This window comes from Microcaecilia unicolor, chromosome 13, assembly GCF_901765095.1.
Source record: "Microcaecilia unicolor chromosome 13, aMicUni1.1, whole genome shotgun sequence".
NCBI lineage: Eukaryota > Metazoa > Chordata > Amphibia > Gymnophiona > Siphonopidae > Microcaecilia > Microcaecilia unicolor.
This window is the reverse complement of record NC_044043.1, coordinates 77,873,648-77,890,751: the sequence shown is the minus strand read 5'-3', so window position 1 is coordinate 77,890,751 and position 17,104 is coordinate 77,873,648. Positions and strand designations below refer to the sequence as shown.

General features: G+C 45.5%; 1 protein-coding gene across 2 annotated transcripts in view; it reads left to right on the top strand.

Annotated features, from left to right (window-relative positions):
- The window catches only part of MEGF6 (multiple EGF like domains 6), a 458,871-nt gene that overhangs the window by 287,791 nt on the left and 153,976 nt on the right, over positions 1–17,104 (top strand). For both annotated transcript variants that reach the window (XM_030185804.1, XM_030185805.1), the window contains one exon: positions 14,188–14,310. In XM_030185804.1, the coding sequence (XP_030041664.1) occupies positions 14,188–14,310 (123 nt within the window). The remainder of the gene's footprint in view (positions 1–14,187; positions 14,311–17,104) is intronic.

The window sequence follows — 17,104 nt, the reverse complement described above, 5'->3', positions numbered from 1 at the left end:
AGTTGAGTTCATGCCAAAGAGCTCAATTTTTGTCTCATCTGACCACAGCACCTTCTCCCAATCACTCTCGGCATCATCCAGGTGTTCACTGGCAAACTTCAGACGGGCCGTCACATGTGCCTTCCGGAGCAGGGGGACCTTGCGGGCACTGCAGGATTGCAATCCGTTATGTCGTAATGTGTTACCAATGGTTTTCGTGGTGACAGTGGTCCCAGCTGCCTTGAGATCATTGACAAGTTCCCCCCTTGTAGTTGTAGGCTGATTTCTAACCTTCCTCATGATCAAGGATACCCCACGAGGTGAGATTTTGCGTGGAGCCCCAGATCTTTGTCGATTGACAGTCATTTTGTACTTCTTCCATTTTCTTACTATGGCACCAACAGTTGTCTCCTTCTCGCCCAGCGTCTTACTGATGGTTTTGTAGCCCATTCCAGCCTTGTGCAGGTGTATGATCTTGTCCCTGACATCCTTAGACAGCTCCTTGCTCTTGGCCATTTTGTAGAGGTTAGAGTCTGACTGATTCACTGAGTCTGTGGACAGGTGTCTTTCATACAGGTGACCATTGCCGACAGCTGTCTGTCATGCAGGTAACGAGTTGATTTGGAGCATCTACCTGGTCTGTAGGGGCCAGATCTCTTACTGGTTGGTGGGGGATCAAATACTTATTTCCCTCTGCAGAATGCAAATAAATTCATATACTTTCCACAATGTGATTTTCCGGATTTAATTTGTGATGTGCTATCTCTCACTGTTACCAATAACCTACCCTTCAATTATGGGCTGCTCATGTCTTTGTCAGTGGGCAAACTTACAAAATCAGCAAGGGATCAAATACTTATTTCCACCACTGTATATAGATTCTGTAAAGTGGTGCATGTAAATTCTATTGTGCAGATCTCAGAAGGGGACGTGGTCATGGGAGGGGTACGGGTGGGTTGCGGTCATTCCTAGAAATTACACGCACTGTTACAGAATATGCCTGACCCATGCCTAAGTTAGACCTGGGAATTTATGCTGCGCTTTAGTTGGTGTAAATGGATGCACCTAAATTTTAGTCACAGGGACAGGCACTACGCATCCTGTATAATAATTTGCACCTCCAACGTTCCATGTCTGACTGCCTGGGTTCGTAACATCTCCTGACGTCAGCCAGCCTCTAGCATTCCATTTCCCCCTCACTGTCCCGCCCTCGCGTCAAGACATAATGACGTCAGAGGGCGGAACATTGAGAGGGAAGGGAACGCTGGAGCCTGCAAATAGGTGGGAAAATGTGGGATACAAATGCAATAAATAAATAAATAGCAACTGTCTTAACAGAGTCTATTTGGGAGATATTGAGGATGGATCAAAAATATCAGACATTGAATCCAGAAAATATTAGCATGGAGGTGCAGCCACCATAAATTCATCTTTTATACATATAGTGGGCCCAATATTCAGTGCTATTAACTGGTCAGGAACGGTCCTGGCCGGTTAAATAGTGCTTAGCCGGCTAAATGCTAATATTCAGCACGAGAATCAAACCCAGGGTGCTGGGATCAAAGTTCACTGCACTAACCATTAGGCCACTCCTCCACTCCATGGCAGGTATTATTTTTACAAACCTATTAAATCAAGCCGTCATTCCTTTTGCAAAACACCTGTTGCAGTGGAGGCTACAGTATTGCAGTCTCTTACTCCATATAGAAAACCAGCGAAATATTCAGGTTGGCATGAGTGGTTAAAAACAATGGTTTGCAGGAGGGATCTGTATAGTTTGGAAAGCTCATCCATTCACTGCAGTATTTTTGGCTAGCACTTCTGTCACAGAGCCAGCTCTGTGGGTGTGAGTGGGAGCTGAGCCCCCCCTCCCTCCAGACCGCCCAAAATACAGCAGCCAGGCTGATATTCAGCAAAACCCGCTTCGAAAGTGCCAAACCCCTCCGAGAAGAGTTACATTGGCTCCCAATCAAAGAACGGATCGTCTTCAAAATCTGCACCTTAGTCCACAAAATCATATACAGCGTAGTCCCAGGATACATGACAGACCTTATAGACTTACCAATAAGAAACAAAGTCAGATCGTCAAGATCCTACCTAAACTTACACTACCCAAATTGCAAAGGACTGAAATACAAAACAACTTACGCAGCCAGCTTCTCCTACTTAAGCGCACAACTATGGAATGGGCTCCCAAAAGCCGTGAAAACAATCTACGACCACTTGAACGTCAGGAAATCACTAAAAACCAACCTCTTCAAAAAGGCCTACCCCAATGACCCCATGTAACCCTCTTCACCTACCAACACAGCATGACTATGATCGAACAGGACATCATGCAATCTTCATCCATTCCGACCCTCCACTAATACTTCATACGATCACTATACAACTTTGTATTTGTTAACCACCGACTGGGCAAACGCCTTTGATGGTACTATGTTAGACACATTGAGCCTGCAAATCGGTGGGAAAATGTGGGGTACAAATGCAACAAATAAATAAAACTAAAATTCCTTTTTTGGAGTCCCTTCTCCTCATATGACTTATTTTTCTCTTTCTACTGTCTTCAGAACATAAATTCTGTGAAACGTTTCTGTTGTCCTAATGCCCCTATTGTGACTAGGTTTATTAGGATAGGCAGTTTAGAAATGTAGGTGTTTATTTCAGAAGCCCTATGTGTGTTTTACATGCATAACCTGGCGTTTAGACATAATATGTTGCACAAATGTCTAAATCCCCAATTTTACAATGCTAGGGTTATACACTTCTAAATCTCAAAAACATGCATATGCAAGGGGGCGTGGTCTCAGTGTGTTTAAGGCGGGGCCAACTAATACATGTAACATTTCTGATTTCAGAAGGGGAATGCATTTCAGTACCCAAAAAGAAGGGTGTTGGGATCTACACCTGCTCCCCGGAATAACTAGGTTTCAGACGAGTGCCTATTTGGGTCCAATGGGGCGATATCCCCATTGTGTTATCCCGGTGTTTCTTTTCCTCTCCAAAAGCATACTGATCAAGGATAGTGGGATCTGTGACAGGGTTGGAAAACATAGACATGTATGTTTCTAAAATGGCTAACATGTATATGCTGACATATAACATAGTAACATAGTAGATGACGGCAGAAAAAACCTGCATGGTCCATCCAGTCTGCCCAACAAGATAAACTCATATGTGTATACCTGCCTTGATTTGTACAAGTCTGCCCAGCAGTATTTCCCGCCTCCCAACCACCAGTCCCGCCTGCCATCACCGGCTCTGGCACAGACCGTATAAGTCTGCCCTCCACTATCCTCGCCTCCCAACCACCAACCTCTCTTCCCCCACCTGCTCCGCCACCCAATTTCAGCTAAGCTTCTGAGGATCCATTCCTACTGCATAGGATTCCTTTATGCATATCCCACACATGTTTGAATTCCGTTACCGTTTTCATCTCCACCACCTCCCGCGGGAGGGCATTCCAAGCATCCACCACCCTCTCTGTGAAAAAATACTTCCTGACATCTTTTTTGAGTCTTCCCCCCTTCAATCTCATATAAATGTGCATCTTCTCAAATACCAGCAAATACACATTTATATGGCCATGTTTTGCCCCTTGATATTTAAGCTGTTTATGTTTCTCAAATGGATGCTCCTGCTGTATGTAACCATTATGTAAACAACATCCATTTCACCATCAGGCTTATTTTCGAAAGCGAAAGACGCCCATATTTCGACCCAAATCGAGAGATGGGCGCCTTTCTCCCATGGGTGCCTAAATCGGTATAATCGAAAGCCGATTTTGGGCGCCTCCAACTGCAGTCTGTCGCGGGAACAAACAAAGTTGACGGGGGCGTGTTGGAGGCGTGGTGAAGGCGGGACAGGAGCGTGTTTATCGGCTGAGGAGAGATGGGCGTGCTCGGCCGATAATGGAAAAAAGAAGGGCGGCAGAAGCGAGAATTTGGGCCGCTTTTTTTTTTACCCTTTTTTTTTCACGAACAAGTGCACAAAAAGTGCCCCAACTGCTCAGATGACCACCCGAGGGAATTGGGGATGACCCCCCCCCCCACACACACACAAAAAAAAAGAACTTTAAAACCTTTTTTTTTCCAGCCTGTATTCCAGCCTCAAATGTCATAACCAGCTCCATCACAGCAGTATGCAGGTCCATGGAGCAGTTGTTAGTGGGTGCAGTGGACTTCAGGCAGGTGGACCCAGGACCATCCTCCCCCTTCCTGTTACACTTGTGGTGGTAAATGGGAGCCCTCCAAACCCCCCCCCTCCCCAAACCCACTGTACCCACATCTAGGTGCTCCCCTTCACCCATAAGTGCTATGGTAAGGATGTAGAGCTATGGACTTGGGAGGTATTTTAATTTTTAATTTTACTTTTTACAAGTGCCCCCTAGGGTGCCCGGTTGGTGTCCTGGCATGTGAGGGGGACCAGTGTACTACAAATCCTGGCCCCTTCCATGAGTAAATGCCTTGGATGTGTTCGTTTTTGAACTGGGCGCCTTTGGTTTCCATTATCGCTGAAAACCGATACCGCTCAGCTCAAATCCGCCCAAATACAATGCATTTGCCCGGCACCAACCGTATTATCGAAACGAAAGGTGGACGCCTATATTTTTTGAAAATATGGTCTGTTCCGCCCCTTCGCATACCCGTCCTCGGAGATAGTCACCCATGGAGATGGGCGTTCGTGTTCGATTATGCCCCTCCATGTTTCTTAGAGCAGGCTCTATGTCACCAGAGCTGGTGCCAAAATACTTGTATTTGAGACATCCCAACCTGAATGTCTCAATTCCAGTTTGTACAGCCTTTTAATAGTCAGCTGGCAGTGGTCAGCATTTTTTTTAAATTCTGGTTGCTGACAGCTAAATTATGCCTGGATATTCAATAGTTTCCGCAGATTGTGAATCAGATTATGGATCTCTCCAGAATTCAGTGTTCAGATTGTTTTTGTTCCCTGCGCTTTAGCATGGGACCATCATCTACATTTCTCACGATCCCATCATTCCCTTATCTTCTGCTCACTTTTAGGTTGCAAATTAACACACACTCTTGTCTTTATAATGTTTGCTGTACTTAGAAATAAAGGTCAACACGGCAGCTGAGGCATGAGCTTTTTTTAGGATTAATTTATTACATTTCTTGACCGGCTTTCAAGAGCTGTACTTCGATTCATCACGTCAAAGCAGGGTGAAAATCTCCATGGAGGACATTTCTGTGCTGGCAGTAATATCCTTGGAAAGTGTATTGCTCACTCAAATGTCGTTATGCCTTGGCCGTGCCAAGATTCTGCGTTTGATTTCAGAATTCCTTATGCATATATTTAATCCAGCGTTGGCCACCCTCTGAAATCTGCAAATGGTATGTATGTAAATGTATGAATCGTATGCAGGTTCTTTGAGGGTATTCTGGAAACTGAATCACTAGTGTCCATCAAATTGTCAGGCGTTTATTCCTGGGTAAGGACTGTATGGGGACTGTAATGTAAACATTAGTGCTTGTAAGACTGGATTGTAAAAATCTGTGGGTAGTGAAATAGCAAAAATACTTACACTGTCTCCAACTGGCCCAGAATAGCATAACACAGATGATTTCTGGCCCAAAATACGTGGATGATGTATTCCCTGTACTGTAGAAACTACGTAGTCCGTATTCAACTTTTAAAATTGCCCGCCTTGTTCTTAAATTGCTTCACGTAGTACCTTCAGAGTGCTTAAGCAACCTCCTTACCTGGTACAGACAGAGCCGGCAGCTTCACTCCACACGAGCTTCTTTATTCACTGTTCCTACGATAAAAAGTTGCTACGATCCACGAGACATCTTGTGCAGGCTCAGCAGTTTGGAATGAGCTGCCTTTCAGGGCGAAGGGATGCAGCGATGACTTGTCCTTCCATAAAGTTCTAATGACTTGGCTTGTCAGGAAGACATTTTGGTTAAACTGGTATAAATATTGTTTCTGGCTTGGCACAGATTTTACGAAGAGGGATACGGTTTACTGTTACTGATCCGAGAGAGCCAGGCGGTGTATAAAATTTTTTATTTTAATTGCTTCTGACTGTAGAGCAGTTACTGCTTTCTGTGTTGTGTTTTTGAAATCGATGCTGCTAGCGGTTTACAAACACGTAAAGCAGAAGAAAGAAAAGAGAAGGGGGAAGGAGATGAAGGCAGGTCATGTCGTTACGAAGGCAGGAGAGGAGAGCAATGAATAAGAGTGTGAAAAGCAATACATTTGCAGGAAAAGCCGGGTCTTGATCAATGTTTTTGAATTAGGGATATGACGGTTCAAGTCTGAAGGCAAGCGCTAGTGAATTCCAATGTTTAGCCCCAGTATAGCTAAAGCACAATCACGGGAGGTGTGCAAGAAGGTGAGGGTGAACAGAGAAGGACCTGTTGAGAGAAATGAAATGAGTGTGAAGGACTATAAGTAATCTGAAGGTTATTAAGATATTTGAGGGCAGTGGGAGCACGACCAATGTAAGCTAAACTAAATCCCCATAATTCTATACATAGCACTCAAAATTGTGTGCGCAATTTAAATGATTAACAAGCCAATTAGCGCCAATAATTGGGTGCTAACAATTTTTGATGCAAATTGGCAATAATTGGAATTTATATGCCTAAAGTCACTAGAAGGAATGTGCGCGTAAATGTTTCTGCATGATCTGAAAAGGGGGGCGTAGCCATGGGAGAGGGGCAGGAGAGGGTCAGAGGTGTTTCTACGATTTCGCACAGTGTTATAGATTTCGGGGGATCTGCAACGAACTTAGGTACAGGGATTTACACCAGAGTTCAGTTGGTATAAATCCTCACGCCCCAAACTGGGTACTTTATAGGTAAGCGTGTAGGTGGACGAGAAAGATTGGTTATAGGCAATTTGAAAAGTGTGATTTGAAAGCATATATCTAAACTAAGACGGAACAGTTCTGCCGATTCCGAGGACCCATTGCCAGATGATTATGACCCAAATGATTAAAAGCGGAGAAATGATCCAGTGAGATGACAACTACGGAAGTGTGCTGATCTAATGACATCTGTATTTCATTGTATAAAGCTGTGAGAAGAGTCTGTACTGTGGCTGTACTATTACAAAATGCCCCCTGTTATCACCTCATATGTTCGTGCATTCCCGTCCTATTCCTTGGTCTGACCATTGTCTCATTTCTTTCTCATGGTCTCTCGCATCTGTACGCTCTCATTCCGCCTTAAGAGGTTCAGGAAATGAACAGGGTTTACTGTCGACACTTCTGTATCTCACTGTGATCCTTTCTTTGATGACTTTGACTCCTTTCCAGTATTGGCTCAGATGCACACATGGCATCCTATCCTACATTCTGTCCTAGATAGAACAGCTCCTTTACAAGGCTGTTTCTTGCCGTCCAGAGAGTCCCACCCCTGATATCATTTGGGCTTGCAATTACAGAAAAAGCAATAAAACTCACTCAGAGGGGCATAATCGAACGGGGATAACCATCTCTAAAGGCGCCCATCTCTAAGGACGGCGCCGCAAAGGGGCAGGGAAACCCGTATTATCGAAACAAGATGGCCGTCCATCTTTTCGTTTTGATAATACGGCCGGGGACGCCCAAATCTTAACATTTAGGTCGACTTTAGAGATGGTCGCCGATAATGGAAACCGAGGACGTCCTTCTCAAAAACGACCAAATCCAAGGCATTTGGTTGTGGGAAGAGCCAGCATTCGTAGTGCACTGATCCCCCTTACATGCCAGGACACCAACCGGGCACCTTAGGGGGCACTACAGTGGACTTCCTAAATTGCTCCCAAGTCCATAGCTCCCTTTCCTTCTGTGCTGAGCCCCCCCCCCCCCCAAAACCCACTCCCCACAACTGTACACCACTACCATAGCCTTTATGGGTGAAGGGGGACACCTACATGTGGGTACAGTGGGTTTTTGGGGGGGGGGGTTGGAGGGCTCAACATTTACCACCACAAGTGTAAGAGGTGGGGGGGGGGGGGGGAAATGGGCCTGGGTCTGCCTGCCTGAAGTGCACTGCACCCACTAAAAACTGCTCCAGGGACCTGCATACTGCTGTGATGGACCTGGGTATGACATTTGAGGCTGGCAAAAAATGTTTTTAAATTTTTTTTGGGGTGGGAGGGGGTTGGTGACCACTGGGGGAATAAGGGGAGGTCATCCCCGATTCCCTCCGGTGGTCATCTGGTCAGTTCAGGCACCTTTTCGAGGCTTGGTTGTGAAAAAAAGGGGACCAAGTAAAGTCGACCAAATGCTCGTCAGGGACGCCCTTCTTTTTTCCATTACTGGCTGAGGACGCCCATCTCTTAATCACGCCCCAGTCCCGCCTTCGGTACGGTGCCAACACGCCCCCTTGAACTTTGGTCGTCCCCGCGACGGAAATCAGTTAAGGACGCCCAAAATCGGCTTTCGATTATGCCGATTTGGGCGACCCTGATAGAAGGACGCCCGTCTCGCGATTTGCGCCCTTCTCTTTCGAAAATTCCCCTGTCAGATTCTTGTTTACTTCGCTTCATAGATCTTGCTAGATCATATAAAACTACTGTCACGCAGTCCCAATAGGAGTGTTTTTCCTTTCTCTTGCAAAGGGATCCCAACCCATCTGGATTATTTATTTCTTCCAGTCATGGTCTCACTCTTTGGCATATATCACACGTTCGACAATAATCAGTTACGGCTCGAGATACTCCTGGCCAGTAGAAGTTCTGGGTCAGTCTAGCGCCTGTGCATGGCACCGCCTGATGTCCTGCTAGTGAAATGTCATGTGCAATCTGTAGGAATATAATGGTTGCACCAGGCACGGACTGAGCACATCTTGATATACAAAAATTTTTTGTGTAGAATTGTTTTTAAATTGCATTACGAGAACATTAAAAAAAATATTATTTGTTTGAGCCTAAGGAGTTGTATGAGTTGATTTGTTAGACTTGGGGTATTTACGTGTGTGCTTCCATCTATATAGGTCCATTAAAATCCAGCCTGACCTTGGGTTATTTACTGAGCAAATATCTAGTTTCCTGTACTTTGACAAAACTTACATAGTAACATAGTAGATGACGGCAGAAAAAGACCTGCATGGTCCATCCAGTCTGCCCAAGACAAACTCATGTGTATACCTTACCTTGATTTGCACCTGTCTCTCCCAGGGCACAGACCGTACAAGTCTGCCCAGCAGTTTTTCCCGCCTCCCAACCACCTGTCCCGCCTCCCATCACCGGCTCTGGCACAGACCATACAAACTTATTTTGAGGTTTTCCCCAATGCTTGCACTTCTAAAAGGAAACACCAGAAAAGTGGTTCAGTGAGGTAATGATTTGAATAGATCATGAACCTAGAAGTGTCTTAATATTTTATATCAGTAGGAAGCTATAAAATCTTTTAAATCGCGATGACACTTCTATGATGGGAAGCTCTCTTTTGATCTTTCACCTTGTAGATCTAGAAACATAGGAACACAAGCCGCCTGATGCTGAATATCCCGGTCAACGACTAGCCTGATCAGCGACTACGTTGTGTGACAAAGCCAGTCACCGCTGATTTTCAGCAGCTGACCGGTTAAGTTTAGCGGAGATTGTAAGCTCTTTGAGCAGGGACTGTCTTTCTTCTATGTTTGTACAGCGCTGCGTATGCCTTGTAGCGCTATAGAAATGCTAAATAGTAGTAGTAGCAGATAGACATAAGTACATAAGTACATAAGTACATAAGTACATAAGTAGTGCCATACTGGGAAAGACCAAAGGTCCATCTAGCCCAGCATCCTGTCACCGACAGTGGCCAATCCAGGTCAAGGGCACCTGGCACGCTCCCCAAACGTAAAAACATTCCAGACAAGTTATACCTAAAAATGCGGAATTTTTCCAAGTCCATTTAATAGCGGTCTATGGACTTGTCCTTTAGGAATCTATCTAACCCCTTTTTAAACTCCGTCAAGCTAACTGCCCGTACCACGTTCTTAGCAGGTACCGCGTAATTAGCAGGTTTATCTTGGGCCGCTAGAACCTAACCTATCAGCCGATGAATATCGGCTTAACTGGCTGTGTTTGGTGCACCAAAACACCCCCCCTGGATTTTCAGTGCTGGTGGCCGGATATGGACCAGAAAATTGAATTTCCGAGTTCACTGGAGACAGCGGGAGTTACTTGGTATAACTCCCACTGTCTCGGGGCCAAGATGTCTGCTGAGAAAGGAAAGGAGATGGGATTTTATGTAACGCCTTTCTGGGATTACAATCGAGGTGGTTTACAAATTATATACAGGTACTTATTTTGTACCTGGGGCAGTGGAGGGTTAGGTGGCTCGCCCAGAGTCACTGGGAGCTGCAGTGGGAATTGGACTGCACTAACTATTAGACCATTAGGCTACTCATCACTTGGTGTGTGTCCCCCCCTCCCCCCAAGTACTTGATGGTGATAATAGGGATGTTGTAGACATTCTGAGTCTCTGAGTGAATAGAATTCATTTTCTTGTGAGGGTCTATGAGTGAATAAAATTCATTTTTTATGAAACTCCCATGGCGTCTTAGTCTCTTTTGGCCTTCTCTGCTCTTGCCTTGTTTCTTGACAATGTGTGGATTGTTTTTTTTTTTTTTTTTTTTTTTCTTTCTTCTGGTAGACATTCTATTCCCTATTGCACTTCTAGACTAGGATGATTCTAGAGTCTCATAATCACGTTTCATTATAACTCATGATCCCAAAGGAAGATAACAGGATTCTCACTGGCAGACCCCTTAGGATTTGACTTGGACATGGCAAATGCCGTATAGCATTCTGCTTAATTATTTGCTTTTATCTTTTCAAAAAAAGGGGAAAACTACATTCGAATCATATTTCTAGAATACTGTATAGCTGTTTTGGTACTATTGGGACTAATTAACTCAGTTTTGCAATAAGATGAGCTGGTATTCTATAAATGGCTTGTAGCTATGAAGCCATTTAGTAATTCCAAGATTACAGCTGTGTTATTTGGCTTCAGTTAGCCTTCAGCAGCTTTGCATCTGTAAGCTCCTGGGAAAGGTATTTTCTCTGAGAACTTGGAGTATTGCAGCTCTTATAATAATCAAGCCTAATTATACATGATCCAGGCTGAAGCACACAAGAGAATAATGTTTTGAATCCAAATCTTTTGTGTCTGTCATGATGTTTTACGTTTTTGGAGAGGATGCGACTCGTTAACAGGAAATGACCGATAGGTTGACATTTGAACTTTGGCTTGTGGCGTAAATGGAGGAGAGCGGGGAGAAGGGCCATATGATTGGCAAAGTAGAATAAGAAAAGTAAGACTCTGCATGGTCAAATACATAGGGGAAAATGTTAAACTTCATGATTTAAAAATAAGACTTGTATCAGAATACAAAGATGATGGAAATACGTTATTACTTATTTTATTGACTTTGCGTCTCACATATTCTCTTCATTTTTGAAAATATGAGGTAATACTATAGTATGAAAGCATTGACCTGTTAAAGGTTGGAAACAGTGGCGTAGCTAGGGGTGGGCCTGGGTGGGCACAGGCCCACCTAATCTTGCCTCAGGCCCACCCAGTCAGTAGCCCATGAGGCCCCCAAAACTCTTCAGTGGCGGCGCCTCACTGCTCTCTCTCCCTCTTCTCCACTCGTGGCCTGGCATCTGCCAGTCTCTCTCTGGAACCCGTGTCCCCCCCCCCCCCCGGCCTACCTGAGAGTTATGGCCAGCGACAATTCCTTTAGGCATCTTGCGCTGGCCCTGCAAGCTTCTCTCTATCATGTCCTACCTTTAATGATGTCACTTCTTGTTTCTGTGGCAGGAATGTGGTAGAGAGAAGCCTGCAGGGCCGGCGCAGGTTGCCTATAGGAATTGCGACAGGCAACGGCTCTGAGGTAGTACTGGAGGAAGGGGGTTCAGAGAGAAACAGGCAGACGTCGAGTCATTTAAAAAAACACTATATTGAATGTATGTACAGGGGTGTAGGGGTGGGGGTGTGCACGGCCCACCCAGGTTAACTCTGGGCACACCCAAAATGGCAGGTCGGAAATTGATCTTAGGTGAAACGACCCGGAGGAAGTGTTTGATGTTTGGTTTACTCACTGATGTTGTCAGACTGAGCTAGTGCCAGCTTTACCACTGGCATCTGTATCCGAAGAGCAGTGCTTGTGCTTAGCTCCAGTCTGGTGCTTGGAGAGGACATGTCATGCCACTTGAAGATTATGACAGCCCTGGTTTTCTTGGCCACTGGAAGCTTCCAGACATCTCTAGGGGGCTACAGCAGGGATAAGGCAGTCAGCTATATCATTTTGCATCACTCAGTTTCTGAGTATTATTTTTCAGGAAAGCCATCAATATGCAACAAATTCATGGATGCACCTGCGGTGAAACATGGACTGGATCAGTCTGTCTATACAAATTGGAATAGTTGGATAGACTTATCTGATGTACAGTGATGGTTGTTCCTAATTAGGTAATGAAATACTTAAGGTGGCCTAGGGCTCTAAAAACCAGGCCAGTGGTTGTTAGTGGCAATATTTGCTTTTACAGATTTAAAGGACTCAAGTTCATGGACTCTGAACCTGGTCACTAGGGGGCCCTTTTACTAAGCTGCGTAAGCGTCTACGCGTGCTCGATGCGTGCCAAAATGGAGTTACCGCACGGCTGGCTCTTGCGGTAATTTCATTTTTGCTGTGCCTCCGATACATTCGGCCGAAAAAAATCATTTTTATTTTCTGCCGTGCGTATCGGATGTGCCAAGTGGCATTTGGCACGCGTAGGTCATTTACCGCCTGGTTTCTGCGTGAGACTTTATCGCTATGTCAGTGGCTGGCAGTAAGGTCTCAGACCCAAAACGGACGGGTGGCAATTTTCATTTTGCCACACATCCATTTTCAGCAAAAATTAAAAAATAAAAGGCCTTTTTTACAGGTTCGCTGAAAAATGATTCTGCGTGCGCCCAAAACCGGCGCCTACACTACTGCAGGCCATTTTTTAGTGTACCTTATTAAAAGGACCCCTAGGTGCCACCCTTAAGCAAGGACCACACCATACTTCCTTCCCCTCCCGCCCCCCCACCCCCCGCAGCACCCCACCCATTCCAATTTGGGGATCTTCCTCATGGCAGACCACAGAACTTACTAGTTGAGGCACTGGACCTGTTCTTTTATAACTACTGTTGTGACTTTGTTTTTGTACATTATTATATAGTTTTCTTATGCCCTCCTCTCACCCCCTCCCACAACACCCCATAAAAGGTTTCCTGCAGATACTTGTGTACTGATTAGCCAAATGCCTCTTTGAAATTTTTCATGACAGGTAACCTTCAGCTGGTGAAGTAAGTACAGTCATAGTATAGACAAATGTGCTCTTCAATGTGATTTTACAGAACAGTTCACTAAATGGTATTTGTGGCCGTTTTCGCTTGTATGCTGGAGAAAAAAACAATTAAAAGCGCTATAATTTTTAAGTATGCGTCTTATCCTAGACCTAAGGGCCCTGAACAAATTCCTAGTCCAAGAAAAGTTCAGGATGGTTTCCCTGGACTTTCTTCTCCCAATGATTCAGGAAAACAATTGGCTATGCTCTCTGGACATAAAAGATGCATGTACTTGCATCCTGATACTTCCAGCCCACCGGAAGTATCTTCGATTTTGGCAGGGAACACATCACTTTCAGTACCGTGTACTTCAGCCTTGTGTCAGCTCCCAGGGTCTTCATCAAATGTCTAGCGGTAGTTGCAGCATCGCTACGCAGAAGAGCACCTCAGGGGAGGGTGCTTGGGAGTCCATGTGGATGACTGTTCAGGTGCACCAGCTACAGTTTATGGGTTACACAGCAAACCATGAACTGTACTGGACACTATATATTACTTCCTATCTTCGATCCGTAGGAACCTGAATATACTAACTTTAGCCTGAAAATGGCAGAAAGAAATCAAGGTCAGGTATACAGAAAAAGTAGCACATATGAATTTATCTTGTTGGGCAGACTGGATGGACCGTGCAGGTCTTTTTCTGCCGTCATCTACTATGTTACCCGACCCTAACATCAAATTGTATCTGTTTCCATACCGGTCTAGGCGATAAGCTGTAAGCCACATTGAGCCTGCAAATAGGCGGGAAAATGTGAGATACAAATGTAACAAATAAAATAAATTAATTAATTCTGTGTGCTAGCTTTCGTTCAGCTGCATTCTGCTGCTTTTGTGCCCACTTGGTGAAATTTCCTTCTGTTCTCTCTTCCTACCTTTCCCCCTAGATGTTGACGAATGCCTGGTTCACAATGGGGGCTGCCAGCACAGATGTGTGAACACTCAGGGATCTTATTACTGTGAATGCAAGCCAGGCTTCAGACTGCACATGGATGGCAGGACCTGCATTAGTAAGTATATTTCTTGCTTTATTGAGCATGAGGGCTTGGGTACAACTCTTGTCTGTGTTGTAAATTTGAACTATTTAACTAGTAGCATGTGAACCGGGTAGAGGACATCTGAACTGTGCAAATACGGAGAACTGAGTCGAGTTGCCCCATAGCCTGGATATGTCTGTGTTGAACTGGAAATAACCCTAAGCATTCAAAGTGCCCACTCCTGCCCTGCCTTGTTTTGGATTGCAGCTCAGATTTTCTTCCAACTTGGATTCGCAAGACTTGTGAACAAGCACCGATGGTGTGTATGAATGGACTTTCTTTTCTGGTAGTCTCAGTGCTGCTCTGTCGACTTGTGTGTTGCTGAAAGAGCAGGCAGGAATAAAAGCATAAGCGAACTAGGTGTCTGCCTAGGGCCCAAAGTTTAGGAGGTGCCCACTCTAGGGTTACCATATTTTGTCCCCCAAAAAGAAGGACACATGCCCCACCCCCTTTCATGGCCTCGCTCCGCCCCCTGACACATTTCTCCCTCCCCCCTGTCACACACCCCGTCACCCCCCTCCCCTTACCTTACTACTGCCCTGGTGGTCTAGTGAGGTCATGTCCACTCTCAGCGGCCATTTTGAATCGGCACCGAAATCACCAACAGGAAGGATGCATGCAGGGCAGCGCTCCGGGCAGGAACGAGGGGGCTCTTTCCTGGCCCGAAGGCGGAAGAGGTCACTAGATCACCAGGGCAGTAGTAAGTAAGGGGAGGGGAGCTAGCAATCTGCCCATTTGTCCGGATTTCTAGACAAACGGGCAGGCTGGTGGGCAGGACAGCCCACCCACCAGCCTGCCTGTTTGTTCAGAAATCCGGACAAACGGGCAGATTGGCAAAACCCGCCCGGTTGCCCAGACATGTCCGGGTAAATCTGGACATATGGTAACCCTAGCCCACTCAGATGTGCTTATTCAAGGACTGCTGAGCCAGATTTTGGCAGAAAGAACAGTGGACAATCAGAGCAACTCTTGACCGCAGAAAATGTCCTCCCCCATGCCCTGAGTATTGTCCTCCAGTCACAAGGAGGATCTGGCGAGCAGTACTTATCTTCTGCTTCCCAGTATTGCCAACCTATCTTTTTTCCTGCGAGTTTGGGCTTGTTATTTTTTGAAGTTGGCGTTTGTTTTTTTCTGAACTGACGGGTAGCTTGTTTTTGGGCTTGTTCTTTTTTTTTCTTTTATTTGAGTTGATAGACCGCCGATTGCCCGCAGTTGTCGCCGCGATAACATTGCAAATAAGCGTGTCAGTTGACACTGAGTCCCGCCTTTTCCTGTCCTCTTTCGTTTCCTCATTGGCTATGGGAGGAGTTAATCACAACATGCACCGCCCCTGTATTAGGGACATACTTTATAAGAAACATAAGAAATTGGGCTTATTTTTAGGAACTGATATCACTTGTTTTGTGCGTGTTTTTTAAGCAAAATATGCTTATTTTTCCACGACTACCTGGCAACACTGCTGCTTCCTCCTCTGACACTTCTCCTCTGCAGTCAGATTGTATTGTAACATTTATACCCCGCACTTTCCCACTTATTAGCAGGCTCAGTGCGGCTTACATAATATATAATAGGTTTACAAGAAAACACAAAAAGGATAAAACAGCTAAATATAGTAAATAAAGAGGTGAACAATAAAAGTGGGTAAGTAAGATGGTGATAGAGGAGGAAGTGGGAAAGAGTGTGTAAATTGGGATCCATATAGGTCCCCTTTTGTGGGAGTTTTAAAATGTATTTTTATCATAATTGAGGGGGGAGGGGTGCTGAATGCACTTGTTTGTTTAGGGCCAAGCAAAGGGATAATTCTACCCAGAGGAAAAGCAGTTTGTGATCTGCTTTTGTCAGTTGTTATACCACATTTCCGTTTCTCTTCGTTCTGTGTTGCTCGCGCGCGCACAAACTTCCGTATGGCTACCTGAAGGTTTTCTAGCTTCCCCTCTTCATCCTCTTTCATGGGAATGACTGTCCATGCATTTTATATTCTGTACCAAACGTAAGACACAATAAGAGGGTAATTCTGAAAAAGGGGCACTGACGTTTACATGCCAGTTACGTTCATAAATGTTGGGAATAGTAGTATATCTACTATAATAATTTGCACCTCCAACGTTCTGAAGCTGACTGCCAGGAAGTTGAAGCCCGGTTCGTAATGTCTGAAGCCTTCCGGGGACGTCACCGTGTTGCCTGGGAAACCGCGACACGTCTCAAGCACGGGCGCTACGAGTTCGCAGTACTCAGAGTACATGCTGGGTCAACAGGAAGACAGCAGGCACAAAGAGTAGTCAGAGAGAGCCAGGCAGAGTTCAGCAACGAGGAATCAAGCAGATAGAAAGCAAGTAACAGGGCAAAACAAACACCTACCGAGGTAGAAGCAGAGTGCAGGAGGAGAGATCCGTAGATAAAGTGCTGAAGGAAGAACAGCCATAGGGCGCAAGGAAAGAGAGGAACTCATCTGGGCCAATAGAAAAGGATCAGAGGGAGGCTATGAAAGGAAAAGAGACACCAGATTGGCCAGCAGAGGGGGGAGGAGCTGCGAAGACAGGAGTGGCGAATTCGGACGAGTCAGGGCCGAGCCAGCGTGAGGCCAGCTGTGACGCGGAGCGCCAAAGAAAATAGCAAAACAGCCCAGCCTGCGTGTGCCGGAGGTGCACGCCGCGTGGCTACGGCAGCCCAAGCTCCGTGTTCCCCAATGATGCCGCCTGGACAGGGGTAGGACGGAGGGGGCCCTGGAACCTTGCTAGCACCCGTTTCCTTTCTGTTGGAAACGGGC